At 38.3% G+C, this 25,768-nt stretch overlaps 1 protein-coding gene and 1 pseudogene across 1 annotated transcript; one reads left to right on the top strand and one right to left on the bottom strand.

Moving 5' to 3' along the window:
* Positions 1-1,593: 1,593 nt before the first annotated feature.
* On the top strand, positions 1,594-16,860 carry LOC142523668 (homeobox-DDT domain protein RLT3-like). The gene is made up of 16 exons (XM_075627391.1): positions 1,594-1,980; positions 2,937-2,992; positions 3,080-3,382; positions 3,537-3,593; positions 3,696-3,912; positions 4,070-4,170; positions 5,424-5,510; positions 5,629-5,760; positions 6,042-6,182; positions 6,801-6,923; positions 7,044-7,499; positions 7,915-8,325; positions 8,426-9,037; positions 14,678-14,782; positions 14,877-15,103; positions 16,340-16,860. The coding sequence occupies exons 1-15, from the start codon at positions 1,725-1,727 to the stop codon at positions 15,093-15,095; spliced, it is 3,276 nt and encodes a 1,091-aa protein (XP_075483506.1). The 5' UTR covers positions 1,594-1,724; the 3' UTR covers positions 15,096-15,103; positions 16,340-16,860.
* A 656-nt stretch (positions 16,861-17,516) lies between these two features.
* Positions 17,517-25,606, bottom strand: LOC142524575 (protein DETOXIFICATION 21-like; annotated as a pseudogene).
* Between the last annotated feature and the right edge of the window lie 162 nt (positions 25,607-25,768).

A 25,768-nucleotide genomic window follows, 5' to 3' on the forward strand; every position in this document is an offset into this window, starting at 1 on the left:
TTCAAGGGAGCTCTACCAGGTTTTTCCTTTGTTGTTTATTTGGGTTTTCGGACATATTCGATATGATTGTATAACACTTATTCAGGTTATAATGCTGGTGTAGCAGAGATACTATGATTTGCATGTTTTTTTCCCGTGAGTTTTAGAAGTTTATGCACATTATGGTTTAACTTTGGTTATGATTTATTAAGTTTATTGTTACATGCTATAATTATTCTAATGTAGCGTTGCGGGTAAAGACGCTACAAAAACCCTGACAAATCTCGATTTTTAATAAGATATTTTTGTTATTAAAATAGATAATACAAAGTTGAGTGCTAGTTATATATGATTGATCAAACATAATGACAGACAATATTCATAAATGTGAAAATTCATTTTTTATTCCTTGTATTACGCTCCACGATTTTGGTTCATCGTATTTTCAAAATTGAATATTAATATGGGAAGATCATTTTTTCAAAGGAATTCATAATTGATTAATTGAATCTAAGCATCGATTTGATTTCAAATTAATTAAAGCTCGTTCAACCCATACTTTAAAGCAAAACAATTATTGCTTGCAATTTCATGTTCATATAAAAAATCTAATCACATCCCAGAGCCATTTTATTTTATTTTATTTTTTTATAGAAAAAATCTAAACCAAAGCTGTAATCATTTATATGATATTTTAATTAACGTGGCTGCCATTCTATATAATATAAGTAAGCCGAATTTCAATTTTTACCAATTTTCCTCTTTTCTATTTTTTTTTTTTACCTAAAAATACAACATAACTATATATTTTTACCTGGTTCCTCACAATTTCAAAGAAACAACTATATTATTATATGGTTTTTTGAAAATTCATAATAACTTAGTCATAACTATCTTTTATTAAAATATTTGTTGTGGTGCAATGATTATCTCTACTTGATAAAATAATCGAACATTGTACTTGAAGTGCTGTATGTAGGCATGTTACCGAATAGGATTTAATCGGTCCCGGATTATAAAATAATGGAACCAAACGAATCCAATAGCATACCAATTAAATCGGTTCCGATAGCATAATATCACGAGCTCGATTTCTAGTGATTCAAAGTAGTGCACTTATTAATGATTTGAAAAATCCTCAAACACGTCCAATTTCGAATTTTTCTTGGAAATTCGTCATCCCTAATAATAAGGGTGAGACGGGAGACCCACCCACAATGCCTTGAGGTACTTTATATAATTTTGATTTAGATCGAAAATACCTTACGCTAATGTGTGTGTATATATATAAGAGTAGGTATCTTGTGAGACAGTCTCACGAATTTTTATCTGTGAGACATGTCAACCATATCGAGATTCACAATAAAAAGTAATACTCTTATCATAAAAAGTAATATTTTTCATGGATTATCCAAATAAGAGATCCGTCTCACAAAATACGACCTGTGAGACCGTCTCACACAAGTTTTTGCATCTATATAATTTATCCAAAGCAGTAAAATTAAATTGAAATGGTTAAATATTGGACCATGCGTGAACCGGCCGAATAGAACCGGAGATATTTTAAATATGAGAAAAAATGGAAATATCAAATCATATTTTCAGAGCAAAAAACCCAAAACCCTACTAGTTAAAACCCCTGTCATCCATTCGTCACTCTTACACTGAGCTTTTTCTTATCTTTCTGCTAATTCATTTCTCCGATGGTCGATTGAGCTGAGGAGCTGGGATTTCAATAATTGAACATGGTTAATAAGAGGCCAATTCGGAAGGATTCTACGGAATGTGGAAATGGATTCAATTGTGATGGAAATGATTCTAAGAAGAGAAAAAGCGGGAAGCATGATCAGCAGCGGATTTTCATGACTGAAAATGATTATAGGACGCGACTTCAGGAGATTTTGTACAGTCCGGAGCATATTTTGATGAAAATTTTCAGGAAGGATGGTCCGACGCTGGGTGGTCAGTTTGATTCCCTTCCTTCGAATGCTTTTCTCCGCGGTAAGAGATTCATGAGCAACTGTATTATTTTGTTTTTTCGTTTAATCTTTGTGACGGGTGTGAATCTGAGTTTTGGAGGTGCTTAAAAGTCCCATTTCTGTTGCTCTTTGTAGTCGATGATGGTATTTTGTAGTTCATAGCGTAAAATGATTAGTGGACTGATTAGAAAACAATGAATTACGAAATCCAATTATTGTATTACTTTGAATTGAAAATGGTCTCCTGGAAGTAACGTACTAACTTTTCGATTGGCTGTAAAACGCATTGTTATTTTCTGCTGAGCTGACTTCGTGTTACATGAATGATTGTTTTGAAAAAATATATATTTTTATTTCATTTTATGATAAAATGCTGCTGAATCTTGGTTGATAAAATAAAAAATGTATGACTTTGAATTTTTAATACCTTTTCCTCTTGTCTAGATTCCCGACCCCTAAAGAGGTTGTTCATGTTAAGGTATGTTCATGTTAAGGTATATGAGTGGCTTTGGATGAGTCAAGTTTTGACTCCTTTTTTGACTTTTGGCATGCCATCTATGATCCACCCGTTAGGAGTTTGAACCGCGTAGATTGTCACCAGCTATGTTTTATTTGTGAAGTGAACCTAACTAGTGTTTCTTTGGAAGGAGCCATTCTATTTTAATTTATAGATTTTGTTATTTACACGAGCTAGTCACAAAAATGAGACTGTAGATAGTGGAGCTGGATTAGGAATATCACGTGGAAGAAAAAATCAGCTGGCATTCTCATGGAGGATGGAGCTGCGTATCGGTATTTGAGTTCCTATGAGAGCATGGTCCTAAGTGAGAAGCAGAATGATATTTTTTCTAATTAGTTCAATCTCTGAAATCGCATCAACTGTTCTCCACATCTGTGCCATGCTGCTCTCTTTTGCAAAATTACAAATTTATGAAATGCGTCAAAATCATTCTCTTGATTATATTCTCTGATGGCCAGATTGCCGAAAGCCTCATCATGAAGAGAATGGGCGTTCAACCCATAGAAAAAGAAAGGTATGAAATACAATTTTTAACAGGGAATTTTAGGAAATGATCACAGTTTTTGACCAATATTCATTCAACATTTTTTTATGCTGTTAGATTTCAATGCATGCCACTTTAGGCTACCAAGTTTGTTGTGAGAACAGTTCACTTGGGCAGAGGCATGGTGCTGGAAAGGGTCCAATGTCTGTGAAGGGTGCTCCAATTAAGAAACACGGCATGGGCAAAGGTTTCATGTCCAAAAGCAATGCTCCTGGGAAGAAACATGGCAAAGGGAAAAGTTTAATGACCGGTTGGCGAGTGACAAATCCCGATGCCACAGATTTTCCACATGGTGTTAATTTCAGCGAGAGCACCATTCAAAAAAAGAAAAAAAGATTGCAGCGACAACAGGCTATTGTGGTTTGCTCATTATTCAACCTCTTCACAGTTCGCCTGTGATGATTATGCATTTTTTCTTGTGCTGTGAAGATAGTTGATTGAATTTGTATTTATCTAAATATTTGAATTTTATGTCACTTGAAAACCCAATAAAAGTCAATTATTCTGTGTGTAGAGGAAATTAGCAAACAAAGAACAGGCTAGGAAGAAGAGTTCCATGAGAAGTAGAAAGGTAAAATATGCTCTAGCTTTTGTATTTATCTTACTAGGAAATTCACCCATTTTTGGCTGCTCAGTGATCTATAGTTTCGGACTTACCATTCTATAACGCCAGGTGGAATGCCAGAAAGTCCAAAAACAGAAACAACCTCGTAAAGAAAAATGTGAGCTTGCTCTTGAAGATGTGAAATGTCTAGAAAGTATCGAACATTTTGCTGTCCTACTTGATGATGAAGAACTGGAGCTTCAAGAATTGCAGGCAGGACCAAATCCTTTGTCCTGTTCTGCACACTTCCCTACCAATGGATCACATGGTTGCTCACTTTGCAAAGGTTATTCTTACCAATCTTTTTACTGTTTATAATATTTGTCAATATTTTGATTACATAAACTGAATAAAACATTGCCTTGCTGCAATAAACACATTTCTGGTTACTGTATTTGATATGCCTGTTGGTTCATCCTTGTAATAAGTTTGTACTTTTATAGATTTGCTTGCCAAGTTTCCTCCAAGTTCTGTGACAATGAAGCCACCCTTATTTGTACAACCATGGGCGTCCTCGCCAGAGCTTATGAGTAAACTTTTTAAGGTATCTGCATTAGTTTATTCTATTATGATTTCATGTTGCAGTTGATTATGGGTGCAAATTGTTAAGTTTTGCTCAATTTTTATCTATGTTAAATAAATTCTCTCTTTCTTGACAAGACACTAATAGAATGTATTAATTCTTAGACATTTCATTATCTTGGAAATTATGACCGACCTTGAGACGTACATGTGTAAATATATTTTGCGTATTATATTATCTGCAGGGCAGTAAGTATTGCACCTTACGGCATCCTCATTTATCTGTTCATATTACATATCATTGTGGTGAATGGTAATTTGAGGGTTAAAGAGCCGTGCTTCTAGTTCTAGCTTGAGAAGTAGTTACCAGAACTTTAAGAAACAGGAAATTGCTGTGCTTTCCTATTTTTTCTTGGAATTTTCTCTATGATTCACTGAGCTGTCAAGCCTTGAAGAAGTTAGATAGCATAGCTCAGTGATTGCTAATAGAAACTTGAGTTTATAGAAAATAGAAATCTTCGGATAAGATGTACAATAATTAGCAGAGGGTTATATCATTATCTTAAACCACATGCCTAGTTACTATCAGCATATTATATATGTATTATGCAGTGTTCTAAAACTCGGACTAGGTGGCCACCCGACAGCACCGAAAAGGTGCTAGGCGGCAGGGGCGCATAAGCGGGCCTAGGCGTTTATAGTTTTTTTGGGCTATTAATTTTTGAAATCCCAATTAAAACAGAACATTACATGAGAAAAAATTATATGTTTCTGTTTTTAATTTTTTGGGATTGAAAGCCAAATTAAAATCACGATTTGTTGGCTTGCGCTTGCCATAACACACCACTCTCATCTTCGTTGTCTGCTTATTTCTGCGCACATGAGAAAATCGAACGATACCCTAAAGACTTGCATTGTTTATTATTCTGACCCGCCTTAAGCTGAAGAAGCATAAGGAATGAACCAGACGTCAATTGGATTTTAACAAAGTTTGGGCTGAAATTTATTTTAAGAACCACTACAAGTTTCTTGATAACATGGAATCCGCGCTGTTCTGGCACCCAACTAGCTTCTAGCGAATTTTAGACTTTGGTATTATGTATAACAATGGATGCTGATAATTTAAACAAAGTAAGTCTGCCAATTATTTTTCTGTTTGTGATCACCTTCCTGCTTTATCTACTCTCTCACATTGATGTAAATTATTTTCTTGATATTTCCACAAATAAGACTTTGCACACCAGTCCTTACTAAATTTTTTCTGATTATTTGAAGGTTTTCCAGTTTCTTTGTACGTATGCTTGCACAATCAGTGTGTATTCATTCACATTAGAGGAGTTTGCACATGCCTTTCATGATAAGGTAATTTGATGTCACTGCAATATTATGTTTATTAGTACTTAACGTGGTATATTTAAGTCCATAGGTCTCTCATTTTAATTTTCCCTGGTTTTCATTGTACTCTCCTTCTGGTTTTCAGGATTCCTTGTTACTTGGGCAAGTACATTTGGCCCTTCTGAAGCTACTTTTGAAAGATGCTGATAAGGAGCTCGCTAGAGGATTTCTTTCTCATGCCAGCAAAAATGGCAAGTTTTTGCGTTTGCTTCATTCGGTGAGTTGGGCTATGTTTAAGCATAGCAAACCCCTAGTGATGTTTGTGCAGATTCAGTTCTACAAAATGTGTTTTCGAATAATTTGCTTGTTATACTTATGCATCCTACTTGAAGAAGTGGTTGAATTGATTCTGCTCTATTAGATTAACAACCAAAAGCATAATTGGATCAATGTTGTACGGATTAAATGTTGGGTGATTACTACTGTCAAAACTAGTTAATTAATCTGACATGATTGTAGTGTCGGAATATTAACCTTATGTCCTTCACTTTTTGTCAGCTCGAACGTCACACATCTGTTCTAGAGTTGTGGCAGAATTCATTAAACCTCCTTACATGGACGGAAATACTTCGTCAAGTATTGGTTGCTGCTGGTTTTGGTCCGAAGCTCAGCATGGAACCTAAGGAAGCTAGCAACAAGGTTTTACTTATACCCTGGCATGATCACACCTAATTTATGATAATGAATTGCCACATTATTCTTTCTCCGATGCACACCACACATGCACATGTGTGTGTGTGTGTGGACATACGCTATATATAACACTTGAGCCATAATAAACAAAATAGTATAGTTTAGAATCCTCAAAAGTGTGTGTGTAACATACGCTATATATAATACTTGAGCGATAATAAACAAAATAGTATAGTTTACGATCCTTAAAATACCACTCTTTCTTTTTTAGTCTCCCTATTTCTTCTTTTTGCATGATAAATTAAATATGTGTAAAAAAATCTAAAAAACTTGTTAAAAATCAGAAAAATTCAAATTTTATTTTTAATTTTTCAATTTAAGTTCAATATTTTTTAACTAGAGTGCTTATGTAAAAAAATTGATTGGACGTGCTGCGAATTGATTGGACATGCACGCAGCACGTCCATGTGGGACTAGTATATATACCTCTCTTGCAATTTGGACATGGAGCATCGTAACTTGTCGACATTTACTTTGTTTTGTAAGAGACCACATATCTTATGAACCTTTGTCTGCCTGAATGCATTTTGTTTTATCTTAATCTTACTTGGTTTTGCTCTGTAGGAAGTTGACCTAATGGAAAAGTACTCCTTAAGTCCTGGTACATTGAAGGGAGAACTATTCAATATTTTGTTGAACCGAGGAAACAGTGGGATGAAAGTCTCAGAATTGGCACAATCTTCATCTGTAAGTTTGTATATAACCATGATATAAGCAAGCATTAATTTTCCTGTTGGACAGAGTAAAAAATATCAGCATAATTAGGTATTTTGGCTCTTAAGTGGGATTATTTGTCTTTCTTTGCAGATTGTTGAGTTGAGTCTTGTGGATACATCAAATGACCTGGAAAACTTAATCACCTTAGCTCTGTCGGGTGACGTGACTTTGTTTGAAAAGATTTCCTTGTCTGGATATCGTTTACGGATCAATGCTGCTGCAAAAGAATGTGAAGACTGCCCATCTGGTTCTGAAGACTTTGGGAGTGTAGATGATATTTCTGAAGTCAGTATTGTACAAGATGATGAGAATGATTCTGAGCATGAGTCTAGGGGTTCCAGTCCATTTGAGCCCAGGGACAGTGTTTATAAAAATCAATCTGAAATGTTGATAATGCAGAACGAAATTGATGAGAGCTATCCAGGAGAAGTGTGGCTGTTAGGACTCATGGAGGGTGAATATTCAGATTTAAACATTGATGAGAGGCTTAGTGCCTTGTCCGCATTGATTGATCTACTTAGTGGTGGATCCACTGTCAGAATGGAGGTAATCCCTCAGATTGTTTCACACATCTTTTTCAATAAAGTTTATGCCTGTCCTTATCGCTCAGTCACTCCTCAGAGTTTGATATTGTATTTTATTGTTGCCTTTACTTTGCTATTGCAGCTGTTAAATGACTATCCCTTCAAACGTGTAACTATATGATTATTTGCACAAATCCTCAGGCACTCTAATCATAAAATTGGCCTAACTTTTTAGGATGCAATGGATAGAAAGTTATTTTGTCTTATTAGTTGATAAGTAAAATATGGTTATTTTTGTTTATCTTTGTCTGTGCTTAAATGATGTAAGCCTTTAAGAGATCAAACAACATTTTACCAAATGTCGCGACACAATCAGAGGGGAAAAAGTTTTATCGAAGAAACTTGTACGATAAATGCATTTTCCCCTTTTCCTGCAGGATCCTTTGACAACAATTGCGGAATGTTCCCAAAATATCAATATTTACGGTTCTGGAGCAAAAATAAAGAGATCGACCACGAAGCAGTGTAATTTGCTTGCGTTATCAGGAAGTTGTGGGCAAACACTCAGTAACCTTGGTGTTGGTACATCGGAGCAACCTATTGATTCTTTGGTTACCATGTCAAATATCAGTGATGAAGAAAAGTACGAAAACATGAAAATGATTGCGGAGGAATTCGAAGTAGATGGCTATGTACATCCTATGCAGTCTATCTTTCTCGGTTCTGATCGTAGGTACAATAGATACTGGCTGTTCTTGGGCCCTTGTGATGAATCAGATCCTGGACACAGGAGGATTTACTTTGAATCTTCTGAAGATGGCCACTGGGAGGTGATTGATATGCGGGAGGTGAACTTTGTTGCTTTCTGTCCTTAAATAAATTAAAACACTAATATTTTTCATGATTGGGTTTGATTTACTTCTCTGCTTGTTTGTCATCTGATTTCAGGCTTTGTGCACTTTGATGTTGACTTTGAACCGTAGAGGTGCCAGGGAGGCCCAGCTTCTGGCATCTTTGGAGAAACGAGAAGCAATTCTTTTCCGAGCAATGTCTAGTACACACAATGATGTTGAAAATGGGAAGCTTGTACCTTCTGATCAATCTGAAATTAATACTTCCAGGGAATCTAGTACCTCACCGGTGTCTGACGTAGACAACCATTTAAACTTGAATGAAATCTCAAATAATCTTCCTTCTTCTACTAGCGCTCTAATTGAAGATGGGGTGAAAGGAGGACAGATCGAGATATCAGGTCATTCATTAGCTTTCGATGTATATCTGTGGAAGTCATTTTACTATAAACTCAAAACCGTTAAAAATATGAAGAAGGCATATCTTGATTCACTCAGAAGATGTGATCAATGCCATGACTTATACTGGCGAGATGAAAAGCATTGTAGAATCTGCCATACCACATTTGAGCTTGATTTTGATCTAGAAGAGAGATATGCAATTCATTACGCCTTATGTCAAGTCAATAGTGATGCTAGTAAATGCCGACGACCAAGAGTTCTATCTTCCCAACTGCAGGCACTCAAAGCTGCAATCTATGCGATCGAGGTGGGCATTTGTAAAGCTAATTTTTTTGTTTTTTTATCAAGGATGCACATGAGTGAAACACAATCAATGATATTATACTTATTTCTATTGGCATGAGCCTGCTTGTTGGACACACCTCAACAGTTTGTGGATTACCTGCAACTTAATTTCATCATGTATATTTGAGATTTGAAAACTGTAGTTTTATGAGCAGATTCTGTAGATTCAGCATTTTGTACATATCTCTGTGTTCAAGGTGACAGAAACCAATTTGGGCTTACACACTGCTCAATGACTCGAGTGTATACCCAAGATGTTTTCTAAGGATGTAATCAACCCGACTGTTTAATATGAAGATCCATTGTAAAATTTTGACGCATCTATTTCTCGATTTCTGTCTTGCTCAGCTCGTTGACTTGTTTGAAGTAGTTCATAAATTCTTTCATTATTTGTGGGCACGGGTATTTAATGGAAGGTTGTGTAGGTTAAACTTAGTAATTTCCCATAACAAGGGACTTCCTTTTGTAGCACACAGTGCTTCTGATGGGTAATTATGACATACCTTGTTCAGGGAAGACACTGAGACCTGGCCATAGACTGCTTAGATTATACTGATCATTCTAGCAGGTTAAGCAGTTTATCTTGCTTTTGGAGCAACATATCTAAAAGCACTAGAACAGGAGATAATATTTTTCATTCATTCATAATAATATTTAAGATACAGACTTATCTATTTATATTTTAGGTTACAAGAGATAAAATAGGAAAGAATAAAACTAATTAATCACATCCTAAAATATTGCAATTACTCTAACAATTAGCCTAAGATTTCTCTAGACTACGTCAACACTCCCCCTCAAGCTGGATGGTAAATGTTGTACATCCCAAGCTTGTCAATCAGTCTTTCGAACATAGGCTTGAACAAAGCCTTTGTTAAGACATCAGCAGTTTGTTGCGACGTAGGAATATAGGACACTTCAAGTATCCCCTTATCAATCTTCTCCTTTATGAAGTGCCGATCAATTTCAACGTGTTTGGTACGATCATGGTGAACCGGGTTGTGAGTAATAGCTATGGCAGCTTTGTTGTCGCATAGGATAAGCATAGGGCTCTTTTTCTCTATTTTCAGTTCTTCCAATAACAGTTTGATCCAAAGAGCTTCACAAATTCCAAGAGCCGCTGATCGAAGTTCTGCCTCCGCGCTACTTCGTGCAACAACTGATTGCTTCTTGCTTCGCCAAGTAACCAGATTTCCAAAGACAAAGGAGCAATAACCAGACGTGGAGCGTCGATCATTTGGGCATCCAGCCCAATCGGCATCAACAAAGACTTCAACACACCTTTTTTCTTGCTTTCTGAACATGAGACCACGGCCCGGAGTGCCCTTTAAGTACCGTAATATCCTGGTTGCAGCATCAAGATGACATTGGTATGGTGAGTGCATAAATTGACTAATGCAACTCACAGGGAAGGAAATATCCGGCCGGGTGTGCGAGAGGTATATCAATCTGCCGACTAACCGTTGAAATCTCCCCCTGTCGACAGGTGTATCATCTGGTTTGGCCTCGAGTTTGATGTTCGGATCCATGGGGGTATCTGCCGGTCTACAACCCATCAATCCGGTATCATTGAGTAAGTCAATGACGTACTGTCGTTGTGAAACACGGATTCCAGCCTTGCTTCTAGCTATCTCCATTCCGAGAAAGTATCTCAAGTGACCGAGGTCTTTCATTTCAAAAGAAGTGGCCAATTTCTTCTTAATTCGCTCTATTTCAGTCACGTCATTCCCGATGATTATAATATCATCAACATATACAATAAGAATAGCAATCTTATCCTTGACCCGATGATAGAACAATGTATGATCACAATGAGCCTGTTTGTACCCGAGAAGATGAACAGTGGTGGAAAATCTGTCGAACCAAGCTTTCGGGGACTGTTTTAAACCGTAGAGAGCTTTCTTTAGCCGGCAAACCTTGCCGTTACTTCCCTGATTGTGAAAACCGGGTGGTAGATCCATGTACACCTCCTCAACGAGATCGCCGTTGAGAAACACGTTCTTGACATCGAGTTGGTGAAGTGGCCAATCCAAGTTTGCTGCGAGAGAAAGCAACACTCGGATAGTGTTGATTTTGGCTACTGGTGCAAACGTCTCTAGGTAGTCGATACCATAGGTCTGCGTGTTGTATCCCTTAGCCACAAGTCGCGCTTTATATCTGTCAATGCTCCCATCACTATTGCACTTGATGGTGAACATCCATCTACAACCAACCGGTTTCTTGCCATCGGGTTTCGGAACAATCTCCCATGTCCCATTTTTTTCGAGGGCTTTGATCTCGGCAAAGACTGTTGTACGCCACTTGTCATCGCGAAGGGCGTCATCAATGGTTGAGGGAACGGTGGAATGTGACAGGTTAGTGACCAGGCCTTGTAGCGGCTGCGACAACTTAGAATACCCCAAAAAATGTGAAATAGGATGTTGAGTACATATCCGAGTACCTTTGCGGTGGGCGATCGGGATATCCAAATTTGCCAATTCGGTGGTATCCGGATCGGGCGCTGGGTTTGACGGGGGCGACGCAGAAGGTGCATGCTCGATATTTTGGTGCTTGCGTCTGCTATAAGTCGCTGCAAAGCGGTCAGTGGTTCCACGAGGAGGATGAGTTGGTGTTACAGAAATTTCAGCGGGTGGACTTGAAGGTGGAATTGGATTTGGAGCAGGAATAGCAGGCGGATTTTGTGGTATACTGGGTGAAGGCTGCGGATTTTCTGGAATTAAATGTGGCTCCAAGGTGGACGGAAATCCCAAAAATAATTCTGGCTCTAAGGAAGAGTGAGATTTCTGATTTTGTGGGATTTGAGGGTTAAGTTGGGATGGAGGTGGGATTTGTGACTCTTGTATTGGATTCGGTTCCCATAAATATTCCCAAAAAAAATTTTTGGTACTAGGCGAGGAAGTAGGATCGGGAGCAGAATTATGAGGGGAGATGAGAATTAGATTCGGAGCAGGGGGATAGAACGATTGCGATTCAAGAAATGTGACATCCCGTGAAATAAAATATTTTCTTTTGGATGGAGAATAACATCGATAACCTTTTTGTGTAGAAGAATAACCAACAAACATACATTTGTGGCTACGAGGATCCAATTTAGACCTAGAATGATCATGAATATGAACAAACGCCGAACACCCAAACGTACGTAGAGGAAGATCAGTGAATATTTTGGACTTTGGGAATGATTTTCTGAGGGTATTTAATGGTGTTTGGAATTTTAAAACCCGAGACGGAAGTCTGTTGATTAGGTAGCACGCGGTTAAAATAGCATCCCCCAATAGATTTTTGGAACATTGTTTGTGAAAAGAAGAGCGCGAGCGACCTCTAAAAGGTGTCGATTTTTCCTTTCGGAAACTGTTGAGGGGTATCAACTCATGAACTGTGATGAATAATACCATGTTTTGAAGAAAATTCATTGATTGATGAATTGAAATACTCGGTGCCATTGTCAGATCGAAGGATTTGTATTTTTGAGTTAAGTTGAGTAAGGATCATATTGTAGAACTGTTCAAAAATTTTCAAAACTTCATATTTGTTAGGAAGGAGAAAAATCCAATAGACACGAGAGTGATCATCAATAAATGTAATAAACCATTTTTTATTAGAAATTGAAGAGACACGAGACGGACCCCACAAATCACTGTGTATGAGAGAGAATGGCCTAGATTCATGATAAAGATGAATGGGAAAAGGTATGCGAGTATGTTTAGCTATCTGACATACTTCGCATACAAACCTATGACAAGAGTGAAACGAAGGAAACAAATGTTTTAAATAAGAAAAACTTGGGTGACCAAGGCGTTGATGAAGTAACATTATTTGTTGGGGACGGGATTGATGTGTAGAACCGTGGACCACTTGGCAGCACCGAACAGTAAAATCAGCTCGTAGAAAGTGATATAAGCCCGACACCTCAGCAGCACGCCCGATCGTCTTCCCCGAGGCCCGATCCTGAAAAATACACAACTTAGGTGAAAAATTGGCAATACAATCGGAGTCAAGGGTGAGTTTGCTGATCGACAGCAAGTTGTGAGTCAATTGATGGACAAACAAGACATTATGTAATATCATACGGGGACTCAACGAAACAGTGCCAATACCAAGAACATGAGAAATTGAACCATCTGCCAAAGTTACTGATCTAGATCTTTGGCATGGTTGATATGATGAGAAAAGGGTGCGAACTCCGGACATGTGTTCGGATGCACCTGAATCAATAATCCAACACTCACCAGAGTTACCAGGGTCGGTTACAGAGGAAGAAGTACCGTGCGCCATCAGTGAAGTCGAGGTGGAAAGGAACTGGCCAAGTTGATTGAGTTGTGCTTGAGAGAATGTTGCACCGGATGATGGTGTGTTGTTGTCGGCTTTCACCGGTACGGCTGGCTTGGTGGACTCGGCGTTACGCTGGATGCGTGGCACCCAGTCAGCTGGCTTGCCGTGGAGCTTCCAACATGTGGCTTTAGTGTGATGAGGTCGGTTGCAATGTTCACACCACAGCTGCGGTTTGCGGGATCCTCGAGCGGCCATGGCAGAGGCATCATGATTGGTGGCAACGGGTATGGTAGCTCCACCGAGCATAATTCGTTTCCTCTGTTCTTCTCGACGGACTTCGGAGAAAATGGTATCAAGGCTCGGCAATGGCTTGATACTCAGAATCCGTCCACGAGCATCATCCAGGGATGGATGTAGGCCGGTGAGGAAGTCATAGGTTCTTTCTTTGGTGAGCAATTTTTGGTAGATCTCACGGTTGGCAGCATCGGTCCACTCAGGTTGAGTGAAGAGGTCGAGTTCTTGCCACAGCTTTGTTAGCGAAACGAAGTACTAAGTTACAGTACCATCGTCTTGTCGCAGATTACGAGAGCGAGTCCGGAGGTCGAACATCTGATTCGAGTCTTCAAGATCTGAGTAGGCTAAGGCAACAACGTCCCAAATAGCCTTTGCTGTTGGGTAATGGAGGTAGATCTCTGCAATGGAGTAGTCCATAGAGTGAAGGAGCCAGGCCATAACCATGGAATTCTGAATATCCCACGCTGCAAACGAAGGATCAGATTGGGTTGGTGTCGAAATGGAACATCAAGGTATCCAAATCGTCCTTTCCCGCGGATAATAAGTTGGACAGAATGAGACCACTGCAAGTAGTTCCGGCCACTGAGTTTAAAGCTGGTAATTTGGAATGGAAGGGAGTTATCAGAGGCACTGAGAACAGGTTGCATCTCTGATTTTTCCATAGATGAAAAAAAAATTCAAACGTAAAAGGCTTTTATTGCTCTGATACCATAAAAGCACTAGAACAAGAGATAATATTTTTCATTCATTCATAATAATATATAAGATACAGACTTATATATTTATATTGTAGGTTACAAGAGATAAAATAGGAAAGAATAAAACTAATTAATCACATCCTAAAATATTGCAATTACTCTAACAATTAGCCTAAGATTTCTCTAGACTGCGTCAACAATATCCTTGTTTTATTTGTAGGTTTAGTTGGAATCAAATATTAGTTTCTTGCAGCTTGAATTTGTATTAATATGAGATGAGCATGCAAATGGTTGGACAAAATTTTATGCATAGTTTAAGCAAATGAATGACTTTGCAGTCAGTTGTACCTGAAGATGCCTTTTTTGGCTCTTGGAAGAGATCTGCTCACAATCTTTGGGCCAATAGGTTGCGACGAGCCTCAAGTTTAGCAGAATTTTTACAGGTGGGGAACAATGCATCTGATACTTTCTTCTCTAATAGATATTTGCTTTCAGAATGCTATAATTATAAAATTCTTCCGCTTTACGATGTTTCAGGTTCTTGCTGATTTTGTTACTGCCATCAAAGAAGATTGGTTTTATCAAAATGATAATTCTTCTGGTTCCTATTGCATCGAAGACTACATATTTTCAGACTTTTCAACCGTGCCACATACCTATTCAGCAGTTGCATTATGGATAGTGAAATTGGATTTATTGGTCGCCTCTCGTATGGAGAGCTGTAAATATCAAAATAAATCTAAAAGCTGCAGGTAGACTTGAAGGTACACATTCTCACCATTCCGGGTTTTGCTGTTATGCTGCTTTTGTTTTGCATTGTATCTCAATAATTCTAGGGTTCTAGTGTTAATTCAACATTCCTTTGATTGAAGAACACATACTTGGCACTATATTCTGTTGTCAATTCTTGTCTCCCTTTTCATACGTACGCGCCCACTCATTCGGAGCATGGGTTGTTGAATGGCGTGAGAGGACATTCTAGTGTTATTTGAGTTGGTGGTTACTGACCGATGCTATTTGAGATTATCCTTATTCTTCTTGGTTATGTTAACCAAGGTTTTATTTCTGATGAATACAACTTAATGGGCAATCAATTTATTCTCCATTTTGGCATTCTTTCTTTGGGAAATGGCCTTTCACACTCTCCGTCTTAATTTCAATTATTGTCCTGTAACGAATTGCTTTAAGATGATCCTTCTTCTATGAAGTACTCATAATAGAGTATCTCTTGCTCTCAAATATCCCATATGTCCTTGGACCGATTTATTTTAGTTCTTTATCATTTTTCTGCCTACCAGTTCTTCCTTTAGTTTGTCCTTAAATAACAAGTTATTATTTCGATAATTCTGACAAGATGTGAGAACATGTAAATGCCATGGGTAGGAAAATACACACTTCATTTACTTTTAGTTTGTATTATTGTATATTTAATGATTGAAAAATCTACAACACCAATGGTTGCTCTTTTCATTTTGTGCTCAACTACTTCATAAAAATATTCAATTCTCAAAATGGATTTAAGACTTTTGGTGGGATTCATTTGAAATGTTTAGATGTCTATTATCTGTTGTTTAGCATTCAAGTAGGTTTAGTTGTTTACATTTTTCTTATCTCGAGATTTTTTTGAATTTTGGGAGAATTCGGAGTTTTTGTGAGTTAGTGTTAAAACTATTGTTTTCCGTGAGTTGATGTGATTACAGTGATTGATGCTTCATAATAATTGCTTTTGATTGTTTTAAAAGCGTAACGAACAAAAGAATATGATCAATTACAATATTTTAAAACGTGATTCCACTTCTGGAACTACTTGGTTTGACAAAAATATTCTCGAAATCCTTCAAGTAAAATTCACCTCAAGCTTGTTTATTGAATTTCTACTTATTTTCATTTCTCAGAGATCATGGCACCTCTATCGACATCATGTGGTTGCTTGTGTTTGTGCATCAGTAATGGATATAAATAATTCAAATTCTTCGTTTCATTGTCTTGTGTACATGCAGTGCATGGAGGGAGGGTCTTTGACATCAGGTACCTTATTAACTAATAGACTTTCCGTGCTGGCCGTGAAGAGAACACTCAAAAATATGGAAGTGAATTGCCTTTATGACTGACGTTTCGGCTTCTCTGTGAGTGTCATATTTCCAAACCATGATCGAGGAGTTTCAATAGATGCAGCATTGATACGATGTTTAGGTCCCAGACTTGTGTCTTGCCCCTATTTAATTTGGTTAGTTCTGTCACATGTACAGCATCGGTGTGGACTCCTGTTTTTTGCCCATAGCTCACATATTGTGAAGAGGTGTGTAAGGGGGATCTCACTTCTCTAAGATCAAACTAAAAATTTTGTGGTGCACTTTTTTCTTGATGGTATTCAAACATTAAAAAAAATAAACAGCCCATGCTTTGAATAAGAAATGTATCATCCCATTTTCTTCGTCTTTGCTTAGTGTAGTTTATGAGTAAAAGTATCATATAAAGCATGTGCGAGTGTAGGTATGTAAGTAGGGTGAAAAAAACTGAAACAGGGCTTGTATTAAATTTAACAAGACTCCCAAGGATGTCTTTTTTTCTTAATTATGAAACTTTTGCTTCATCTGATAACTTTTTTCGTTGAGCTTTGCCCGTTTTTGAAATTTCATAAAATTATAAAGGCAAAAACAGAAAAAACTTGTGTGAGACGGTTTTACGAGTCGTATTTTGTGAGACTGGATTTTTTATTTTGGTTATCGATGAAAAATATTATTTTTTATTTTAATAGTATTATTTTTTATTGTGAATATCAGTAGGATTGATCTGTCTCACAGATAAAGATTCGTGACATTATCTCTTGTCTATTCAATTATAAACTTAAGACATGTAATTTTCTTTTACTTTAGATGAAATGGATGAAGTTGTTTGGATATTTTATGGAAATAAAAAAACATGGATGATAATGGACGGAACGGTCGAGGTGATGAGCTTAACGCGTGGGGTTTGAAAAATAATAATATGCTGTGCAAGTAAAAGAACACAAATGAGACACGACACGACACATACTCAATTTCAGGAAGAAAAAAAAAACAAAAAAATACCAAGTGAGAAAACAATTGAGATGTGTTTATATGGAGAACTCAATGTTAGTTGCAAAAATGAAGTAAAATATTTTTTTAGTTTATAGGAAATGAATTTCTAGATTACTCAAAAATAGATATGTTCACCAGTCATTTTACCAAGCAAATGAAGCATATATTGATTTAAAAGATAATCATGGAACATAAATTTCTAGTAAGATCCCTCCGCTAAGATATTAATCAAATGTGATCTTCCTCCTTCATGCATCTTCTGATCCGTTGTTTTTAGGCTCAATATCCACGAACCACTTGTTAACTCGTGTTTTAGCTATAATTACCTACCAAATAAGAAGAAAAAAAATTGTTGAATCAAATGAAACACTAAAGAAATCGAGATTTCTAAATTTTTTTGAATCAACCCATTATAATAAACAAGTACCTGTGCATCCCAATCGGTTTTGCAAGTAATTATAACGAGTATGATAGTTTGGACAAGTGTGCCGGTCAACATTCCAATCCAAACACCCTGTGAAACAAGAAAACTTTTATCACTTAAAAGGCTGCGTTTGATTGGAGTAATTAGGCGGGTTTATGGTTTTTTTAACCTATTTAATCTCATGTTTGATACGTTTTTTATTTTACCAAAGTCAATCCGTCCTATGAATGATTATGTTATCTCCTCACCCCCTAGAATTGTTTATCTCACTTTTAATTCATCATATTTTTTCAATTTTACCCTTCTGCTAAATCCAAACTCACCACGACTTCCCTCCACCGACTGCCGGACGGCAACCGCCCCCTCCTCTTGTCGGCTGACCGCCGTCGGCAATCACACCGCCGGCCGACCGCCGCCGCTGTCGACCGCCGCCAGAAAACTGGAAGGTCAATTTTGTCAATTCATCAAAAGATTATTAATTATCTCATTCTTATCTATCGTACCAAACATAATATTATTTTATCATTCTTCAATCATTCTTTTTATCATTTCTCTCTTAATCATTTCATTATTTTATCCTCCAACTGTTAAACCAGTAACTTCCACTGGAGGGAAAATCAGAAAGCAACTGAACTGAATTATTAAATCGTCAGTGTACAAGCTTTTATATATAGAAGCTAGAAGAAGCGTGTCTAACCCGAAAGCTAAAAAGATAAAATGCGACTTCCATACACCAAGTACATGGGCTGCTGTTGGCATATTATGTGGGCCTATACGTTGGTGCATTACTTGGGCCGATATGAGCTTGCTAATACTAACACGCCCCCTTCAAGCTTGGAACAAATTTTGGACACCAAGCTTGGATAATAGAAAGCAATGTTGATCAGTGCCCAACCCTTTGGTGAAGAGGTCAGCCAGCTGATTTGAGGAAGAGACATATGCGGTCTGAAAACAACCAGCTTTGATTTTGTCACGGATGAGGTGGCAGTCAATGTCGATGTGCTTTGTACGCTCATGATACATGGGGTTCGCAGCGATGTGTAATGCAGCATGGTTATCACAATACAACTTGGCAGACTCCACGAATAATACCCCCATATCAGACAATAATCCTTGTATCCAAACTATCTCACATGAAGTGGCAGCCATAGCACGATATTCTGCTTCGGCCGAAGAGCGTGAGATGGTGCTTTGTTTCTTTGTACGCCATGACACTAGTGAATCACCCAACTTAATGCAGAAGCCTGTGAGTGATCGACGAGTCATGGGGCAGGAAGCCCAATCCGAATCGTAGTAAGCAGACAACTTGAGAGCACTCTTAGCAGAAAGAAATACTCTCATACCAGGGGAGGCTTTGAGGTATTTGACAACCCGCATAGCAGCATTCATATGTGAGTGTTTTGGAGAATGCATAAATTGGCTCAAACATTGCACTGCATAACATATATCTGGCCTCGTGATGGTAAGATATATCAAGCGTCCAACCAATCGTTTAAAGGAGTCTGGATCAGCAAGCAAGTCATCCGATTCATTACCTGATGAAGAGGTAAGCAAGAGATCAAAGGCATGTGTAGTGAGCTTCTGATGTTGTTCGGTTGGTGTGTCAAACGGCTTGGCTCCCAGAACCCCTGTATCCGAAAGAAGGTCCAACGCATACTTTCGTTGGTTTAGAAGTATCCCACTGGTGGAACGTGCGATCTCAATCCCCAAGAAATACTTTAAAAGACCAAGATCACGAAGCTCAAGTTTCGAGTGCAAGAACTTCTTTAAGGCAGCAATGGCATCCAGATTATTACCAGTAATCACAATATCATCAACATAAACAATTAAAAGAGTCGTGGTGTGAGCAGTATGATGAAAGAATAAAGAATGATCGTGCTGAGATTGTGAAAAACCTGCTTCAATCATCACAGCATGCAAATTTGTGATTCCATTGTCTAGATGCCTGTTTAAGTCCATACAAGGATTTGCGGAGACGACACACTTTATTTTGCCCTTGAATATGATAACCGAGGGGCAAATGCATAAAGATCTCTTCATCTAAGTCTCCTTGAAGAAATGCATTGGCAACATCCATTTGAAACAAACTCCACCCCCGGATGGCGGCTACGCTGAAGAGACAACGGATGGTAGTGATCTTTGCTGTAGGGGAGAATGTGTCATGGAAATCAACCCCAGCTGGTTGTGTATATCCCTTAGCGACTAACCGCGCTTTAAACTTATCAACATTTTCATTTGGCAAGAATTTCAATTTATATAACCATCGACACCCTATTGGCTTGGCATAAGGAGGTAAATCAACGACATCCCATGTATGGTTAGAATCCAAGGCTGCTAGTTCTAAATCCATTGCATTCTTCCACCTAGGATCCGCGATTGCCTCATGGTAAGATCGTGGTTCGGTGGTAGAAGAAAGGGCAGTTAAAAAGCTTTGATAAGATGGAGAAAAAGTTGAGTAGTTAATATGATTCGAAATGGGATAGTGGCAATGAGTAGTGGAGGAACTAGGTAAAGTAGGACAGGAAAAATCTTTTGTCCAAGTGGGTGGCTGAGCAACTCGAGATGATCTTCTCAAGGGAATAGGAGGTGTTGTGTGGACTGGAATTGAGGGCACTTCATCAACGTTATTTACTGGAATAGATGAAGTGTCAAGATCAGCGAACAAGTGATGATCTTCCAGTGGGGAAGAATCAAAAAACGATTTTGAGGCAGGGAAAAAAGGGTTGGACCGAGACTTGGCAGCAAATGGAAAGTGAGATTCATGGAAAACAACATCTCTGGAGACAAAAAAACGTTTGGTATCAAGGTCCATGACTTTGTACCCCTTTTGAAGAACAGAATAACCCAAAAACACACAAGGATTGGCTCTAGGAGAGAATTTGTGAGAGATATGTAAAGAGGCAGCATAACAAAGGCAACCAAAAACCTTCAAATGCTCATAGGAGGGGGTCTTGCCAAAAATGACTTCAAAAGGCGTTTTGTTATTGAGAAGGGGACTAGGAGTTCGATTTATGAGATATACAGAGGTAAGAACACAATCTCCCCAAAATTGAAGTGGAACAGACGATTGGAAGTACAAGGCTCGGGCTAAATCAAGGAAGTGGCGATGTTTCCTTTCCACCACTCCATTTTGCTGAGGAGTATATGGGCAGGAACTCTGATGTAAGATCCCAAGAGACATAAACAGTGAGCTACACTCAAGTTTAAAAAAATCAGATGCATTATCAGTTCGAATGACTTTGACTGTCGAAGAAAATTGAGTTGCTGCCATGATAAAAAACTGGTTTAGAAGTCCAAGAATATCCACTTTTGATTGCATAAGATATGTCCATGTCCTTCTAGAAAAATCGTCTACAATCGTCAAGAAGTATTTCTCTCCATTATAGGTTGGTGTTCGAAAAGGGCCCCAAATGTCCATATGCACCAATTCGAATAGAGAAGAAGTTTTGGATAAACTCACTTTAGGAAAACTCAACCTTGTTTGTTTAGACTTAGGACAAATTCCACAATGAGACATATCAATGTTTTTTGACAAAAAAGGTAACAGATGCATGCGAGAGAAGGACATGTGCCCTAGTCTTTGATGCCACAAATCATGAGTAACAGAGGTACAAGAAATGAAGGTATTACATTGAGGTATATTAGAGATTGTATGGTGTGTAACTTGGGCTTCAGGAAGTTGGGAGTGTGCTGTTGACAAATGGTAAAGTCCTTGTTGTGCCCTACCAATCCAGATTATCTTTCCACTTTTGCGGTCCTGAAATGTACAGCAATGAGGATAGAAAGTAACACAACAATCATGGGACTTAGTGAATTTGGAGACCGATAGAAGGTTATAATGAAAATTGGGAACATATAGCACATCATGAAGAAGGATGTTGTTTAGAACAACTACTGACCCTTTAGCACTAACTAAGAGTTGAACACCATTTGGCAATCTCACGGAACTAGGGGAAGAACACAAAGTAGGATTACCGCGCAGCAATGAAAAATTACCAGTCATATGCTCATTGGCCCCGGTATCAATGATCCAATCTGCCTGAGCACTGTCATGGAATTGTCCAGCCATGTTTGCTGCACTGGTGTCGGTCCCCTGCAGAGGTTTAGCAGCTGCATTAGTATGTGATGAAATTAATGCGGTACCTTCCAGCAACTGCAAAATCTCAGCATATTGAGCCGGGGTGAAGCTTGATCCACTCCTTGCAGCAGTCTTTGGAGATGGTTCAACAATGTCTCCAGTAACATTATGAGCTACTGTCCTTATCTTGGGCTTATCAAATTCTCGGTTAAATCGGGGGGAATTTCCTTTCCCTTGCTGTGGCTTATACAGCTTGTGACCCGGAGGATAACCGATCAACTTAAAACAATGAGCCTTGACATGACCATTCCAACCACAATGATCACATATGAGTACATCCTTTCTGCGCTCATCAGTTCTTCCCTGTCTTGTGTAAAAAACCGAAGCTGGTTGATCAACTGAGGACAACGTGCGATGAGATTCTTCTTGAGAAAGTAACGAAAATGCTTGGCTAACTGATGGTAGGGGCATCATCATCAGAATTTGACTTTGAACATGCATGTAGCTATCATTAAGTCCCATCAGAAACTGCAATAAACGATGTTGTTGATCATGTTCAACATACTTTCGAGCAGCAGTACACTCACACGACGGCAAGACAACCAATGAACTATACTCATCCCACAGCTGCTTTAGTCTACAAAAATACACTGAAATTGTGTCGTTTCCTTGTGTTAATTTCCCAAGTTCTCTGTGAATAGAGAAGATTCTCGAACCATTCACCTTATCAAATTGATCTTTCAAATCAGACCATACCACTGAGACATCACTAGAGTACACAATTCCACCAAAAATATTTTTTGAAACGGAATTCATAATCCAAGACAAAACGAGAGCATTACATCTCTCCCACTGATTCGAAGTGGGGCTTCCTGCAGGTGGTCGCGCGCTTGTTCCATCGATAAATGCTGTCTTGTTCTTAGCACGAAGGGCGATCAACATAGCACGACTCCAAATGCCATAATTCTCAACCCCTGTTAATTGTTCACTAACAATAGTCATACCTGGAGCATCAGACGGGTGCAAGAACAAGGGATCATTGAAATTATTAATGTTCGCCATGGATCTGTCGATTTGGAGCTAAAAAAACCTCAACGATCTCAATCAATTGAGCTTATAACCAGCTGCAAGAAACCTCGATTGAAAAAAGAAATGCTCAACGATCTCAATCAATTGAGCTTATAACCAGCTGCGAGATGCCTCGATCACTGACAGAAAAAACGCAATTCCGCTGGCTCTGATACCATGTTAAACCAGTAACTTCCACTGGAGGAAAAATCAGAAAGCAACTGAACTGAATTATTAAATCGTCAGTGTACAAGCTTTTATATATAGAAGCTAGAAGAAGCGTGTCTAATCCGAATGTTAAAAAGATAAAATGCGACTTCCATACACCAATACATGGGCTACTGTTGGCATATTATGTGGGCCTATACGTCGGTGCATTACTTGGGCCGATATGAGCTTGCTAATACTAACACCAACTAAACTTAACCAAAGTATCTTGTATTGAATGACAAGATACTTTAATTTCCGAATAAATATTGCCTATAAAAACGAAGTATTATGAACTGAATGTAACTGACCTCAACTTGTAATTTGATGACATAACCAAGAACAACTCCAAGAGGGATTCCGATTAAGTAATAGGATCCCAAATTAACGTATACTACAGTGCTCTGCCATCCGGCGCCAATTGCAACCCCTGTGAATGTTCGATTTATTTTTTATTTTTTTCAGTTTAGTCAGGACATCGTTTGATTCGAAAAATGAGACGATGAATGATGTATTATATATAGATAAGGTTGTCAAAAGTTTACCAGAAAGAACGGGTTGAACGCTGTTGGTAAGCATGGAGAATGCAAGAAGAGGGGACAAGCGAGCCACTTCCGATGCTACTTCATGATTATCGGTGAATATGTAAGCTAGATGTCCTCGCAAGAAGAAGACAACTATAGACAGAACGAGACCGATCGAAAATGATGTGAGGACTATCACTGCAATCGAGAACTTTGCTGCTTTAGAGTCTCCCCTTCCGAGCTCATTCGCGATACGAACGCTACAAGTAAAGAACAGAATTAGGGAAAGTGAAATCAATTTCCACGAGGTATCATAGAGCAGAAACAAAATCAAATCATGGTACCTTGCTGCACCCAAGAAACCAAAAGATATCATCATCTCCCACCCGTTGATATTGAGACTGCAAGAAGTAACATATAGCAAGTTCTAGAGTTTCTAGTCTGACTGGAAATATGTATGTATATATAAATACAGAATCGGGGAAAAGCTAGTGCTACCAGATTGATAGCGCGTCAATTTCAACCTCCGCATTTTTCAAGTTTCCTGTCAAGAGAATCAGTATGGAATTGTACCAGACTTCAAGACTGCCTCCGATAAACGAAACAAATAGTTAAGAACTGCGGATTAAGGGCCTAGAATAAACTGAATATATAAAAACTGGCCATTTGCATGAGAATCGTGGATTAATGCTGCAAATCTGACTAAAACTGGCCGAGAAGAAAAAACTAACCAGACCATGGCACCAGCTGACAAAGAAAGCTTGACCACAGGCCAAAGATCTTTGAAAGCTAAGATCGAAAAACCTCTCCACGTTTCTTTACATCCTCCGCACATTATAAATATAAGTTGACCAATATTGGGGATCCAGTACGCCAAAATAGTGGATACGGCGGCACCAGCGATTCCGAGCTTGTATTTGACTGTCAAAAGCCATGACAGAAAAACATGGATGCATAAAGATAAAGCAGCCAAATAAGAGATAATGATGTTCTTGCTCTGTGATTGTAGGAAGATTTGACAGCTAAACGACGAGATGTAAGAATATATCACGGGGATGAACCAAACAGAAATAGTTCCCGCCATGTTCGCAATACTTTCGTCCTGTCCTAAAGCTTTAAAAATCGGGCCAGCGAAAGTGAAAACCGGTAGCATCAAAGTCGATGTTAAGAGTAAAACAATCCATGATCTTTGAAGATATATCCCAAGCATGTGATACTGTCTCGCACCATAAGCTTGCCCACATAGAGTTTCCAATCCGCTAGCAGCACCCAACTGCATATATATATCAAACAAAATAGTATAAAGTTACCGCTATTTTTCCTGTTTCTTATGGAAACTCAGAGAGGATCATATACCAGTAATCCATTAGTAAATTTGACTAAGACGGTGATAATCAGAGCAAAGGCAGCAAGCTCGGTAGCACCGATGTGTCCAACAAACGCCTGGCTGATGACGTTCACAGCCAAACGTCGAGAAACGAGAGAATATAGCCGGGCCAGCCACCATCCACATTTTTTTGCTTTCATTCCATAGCTTATGCTTAAGATTCTCTTCCTCGTTCCCATGGATTTTCACTTCGGCTTTCTTTAACAATGTTTCGTGAATGTCATCTTCCATCGGCACGCCTCCTGCTCGTTTTTTATATCTACGTTCCTAATGTCCTACATAACACTAATAATATACATATATATGTAGATATATCTCTGTGTGTGTGAAAAAATGAAAAGTGACAACAAATAGCAAAATTTACTGTAAACCAACTAAAATGTAGAGTCGTTGTATCATGTGTAGCTCTCGTGCTACGCACAATTGAGATACATTCTCTAAATCAACCGTTAGTTCTCGGCTCGCGCGTACACTTCGACCCCGAGAATCCCAGATCATTAAACTGATATATATAAATTTCTTCCTCATGTCTAAACTGATCCACATCATTTTTTTCCGAGTTCTAATTAGTTCCAATCAATAAGATGCTCTTTATACATCTTTATCATTTAGCTATACACTACATCAGAAGAAAGCGTAGAACATGTGGGGCTACATATTAATAAACGATATATAATCC

Source organism: Primulina tabacum, chromosome 14 (genome assembly GCF_025594145.1).
Source record: "Primulina tabacum isolate GXHZ01 chromosome 14, ASM2559414v2, whole genome shotgun sequence".
NCBI classification, from domain to species: domain Eukaryota; kingdom Viridiplantae; phylum Streptophyta; class Magnoliopsida; order Lamiales; family Gesneriaceae; genus Primulina; species Primulina tabacum.

Excerpts from the sequence above, each read along its gene's own strand:
- LOC142523668 (XM_075627391.1), top strand. The coding sequence starts at position 1,725 with ATGGTTAATAAGAGGCCAATTCGGAAGGATTCTACGGAATGTGGAAAT. Across the intron at positions 1,981-2,936 it reads TTCGAATGCTTTTCTCCGCG|ATTGCCGAAAGCCTCATCAT; the intron begins GTAAGAGATTCA and ends TCTGATGGCCAG. Across the intron at positions 2,993-3,079 it reads CAACCCATAGAAAAAGAAAG|ATTTCAATGCATGCCACTTT; the intron begins GTATGAAATACA and ends TTATGCTGTTAG.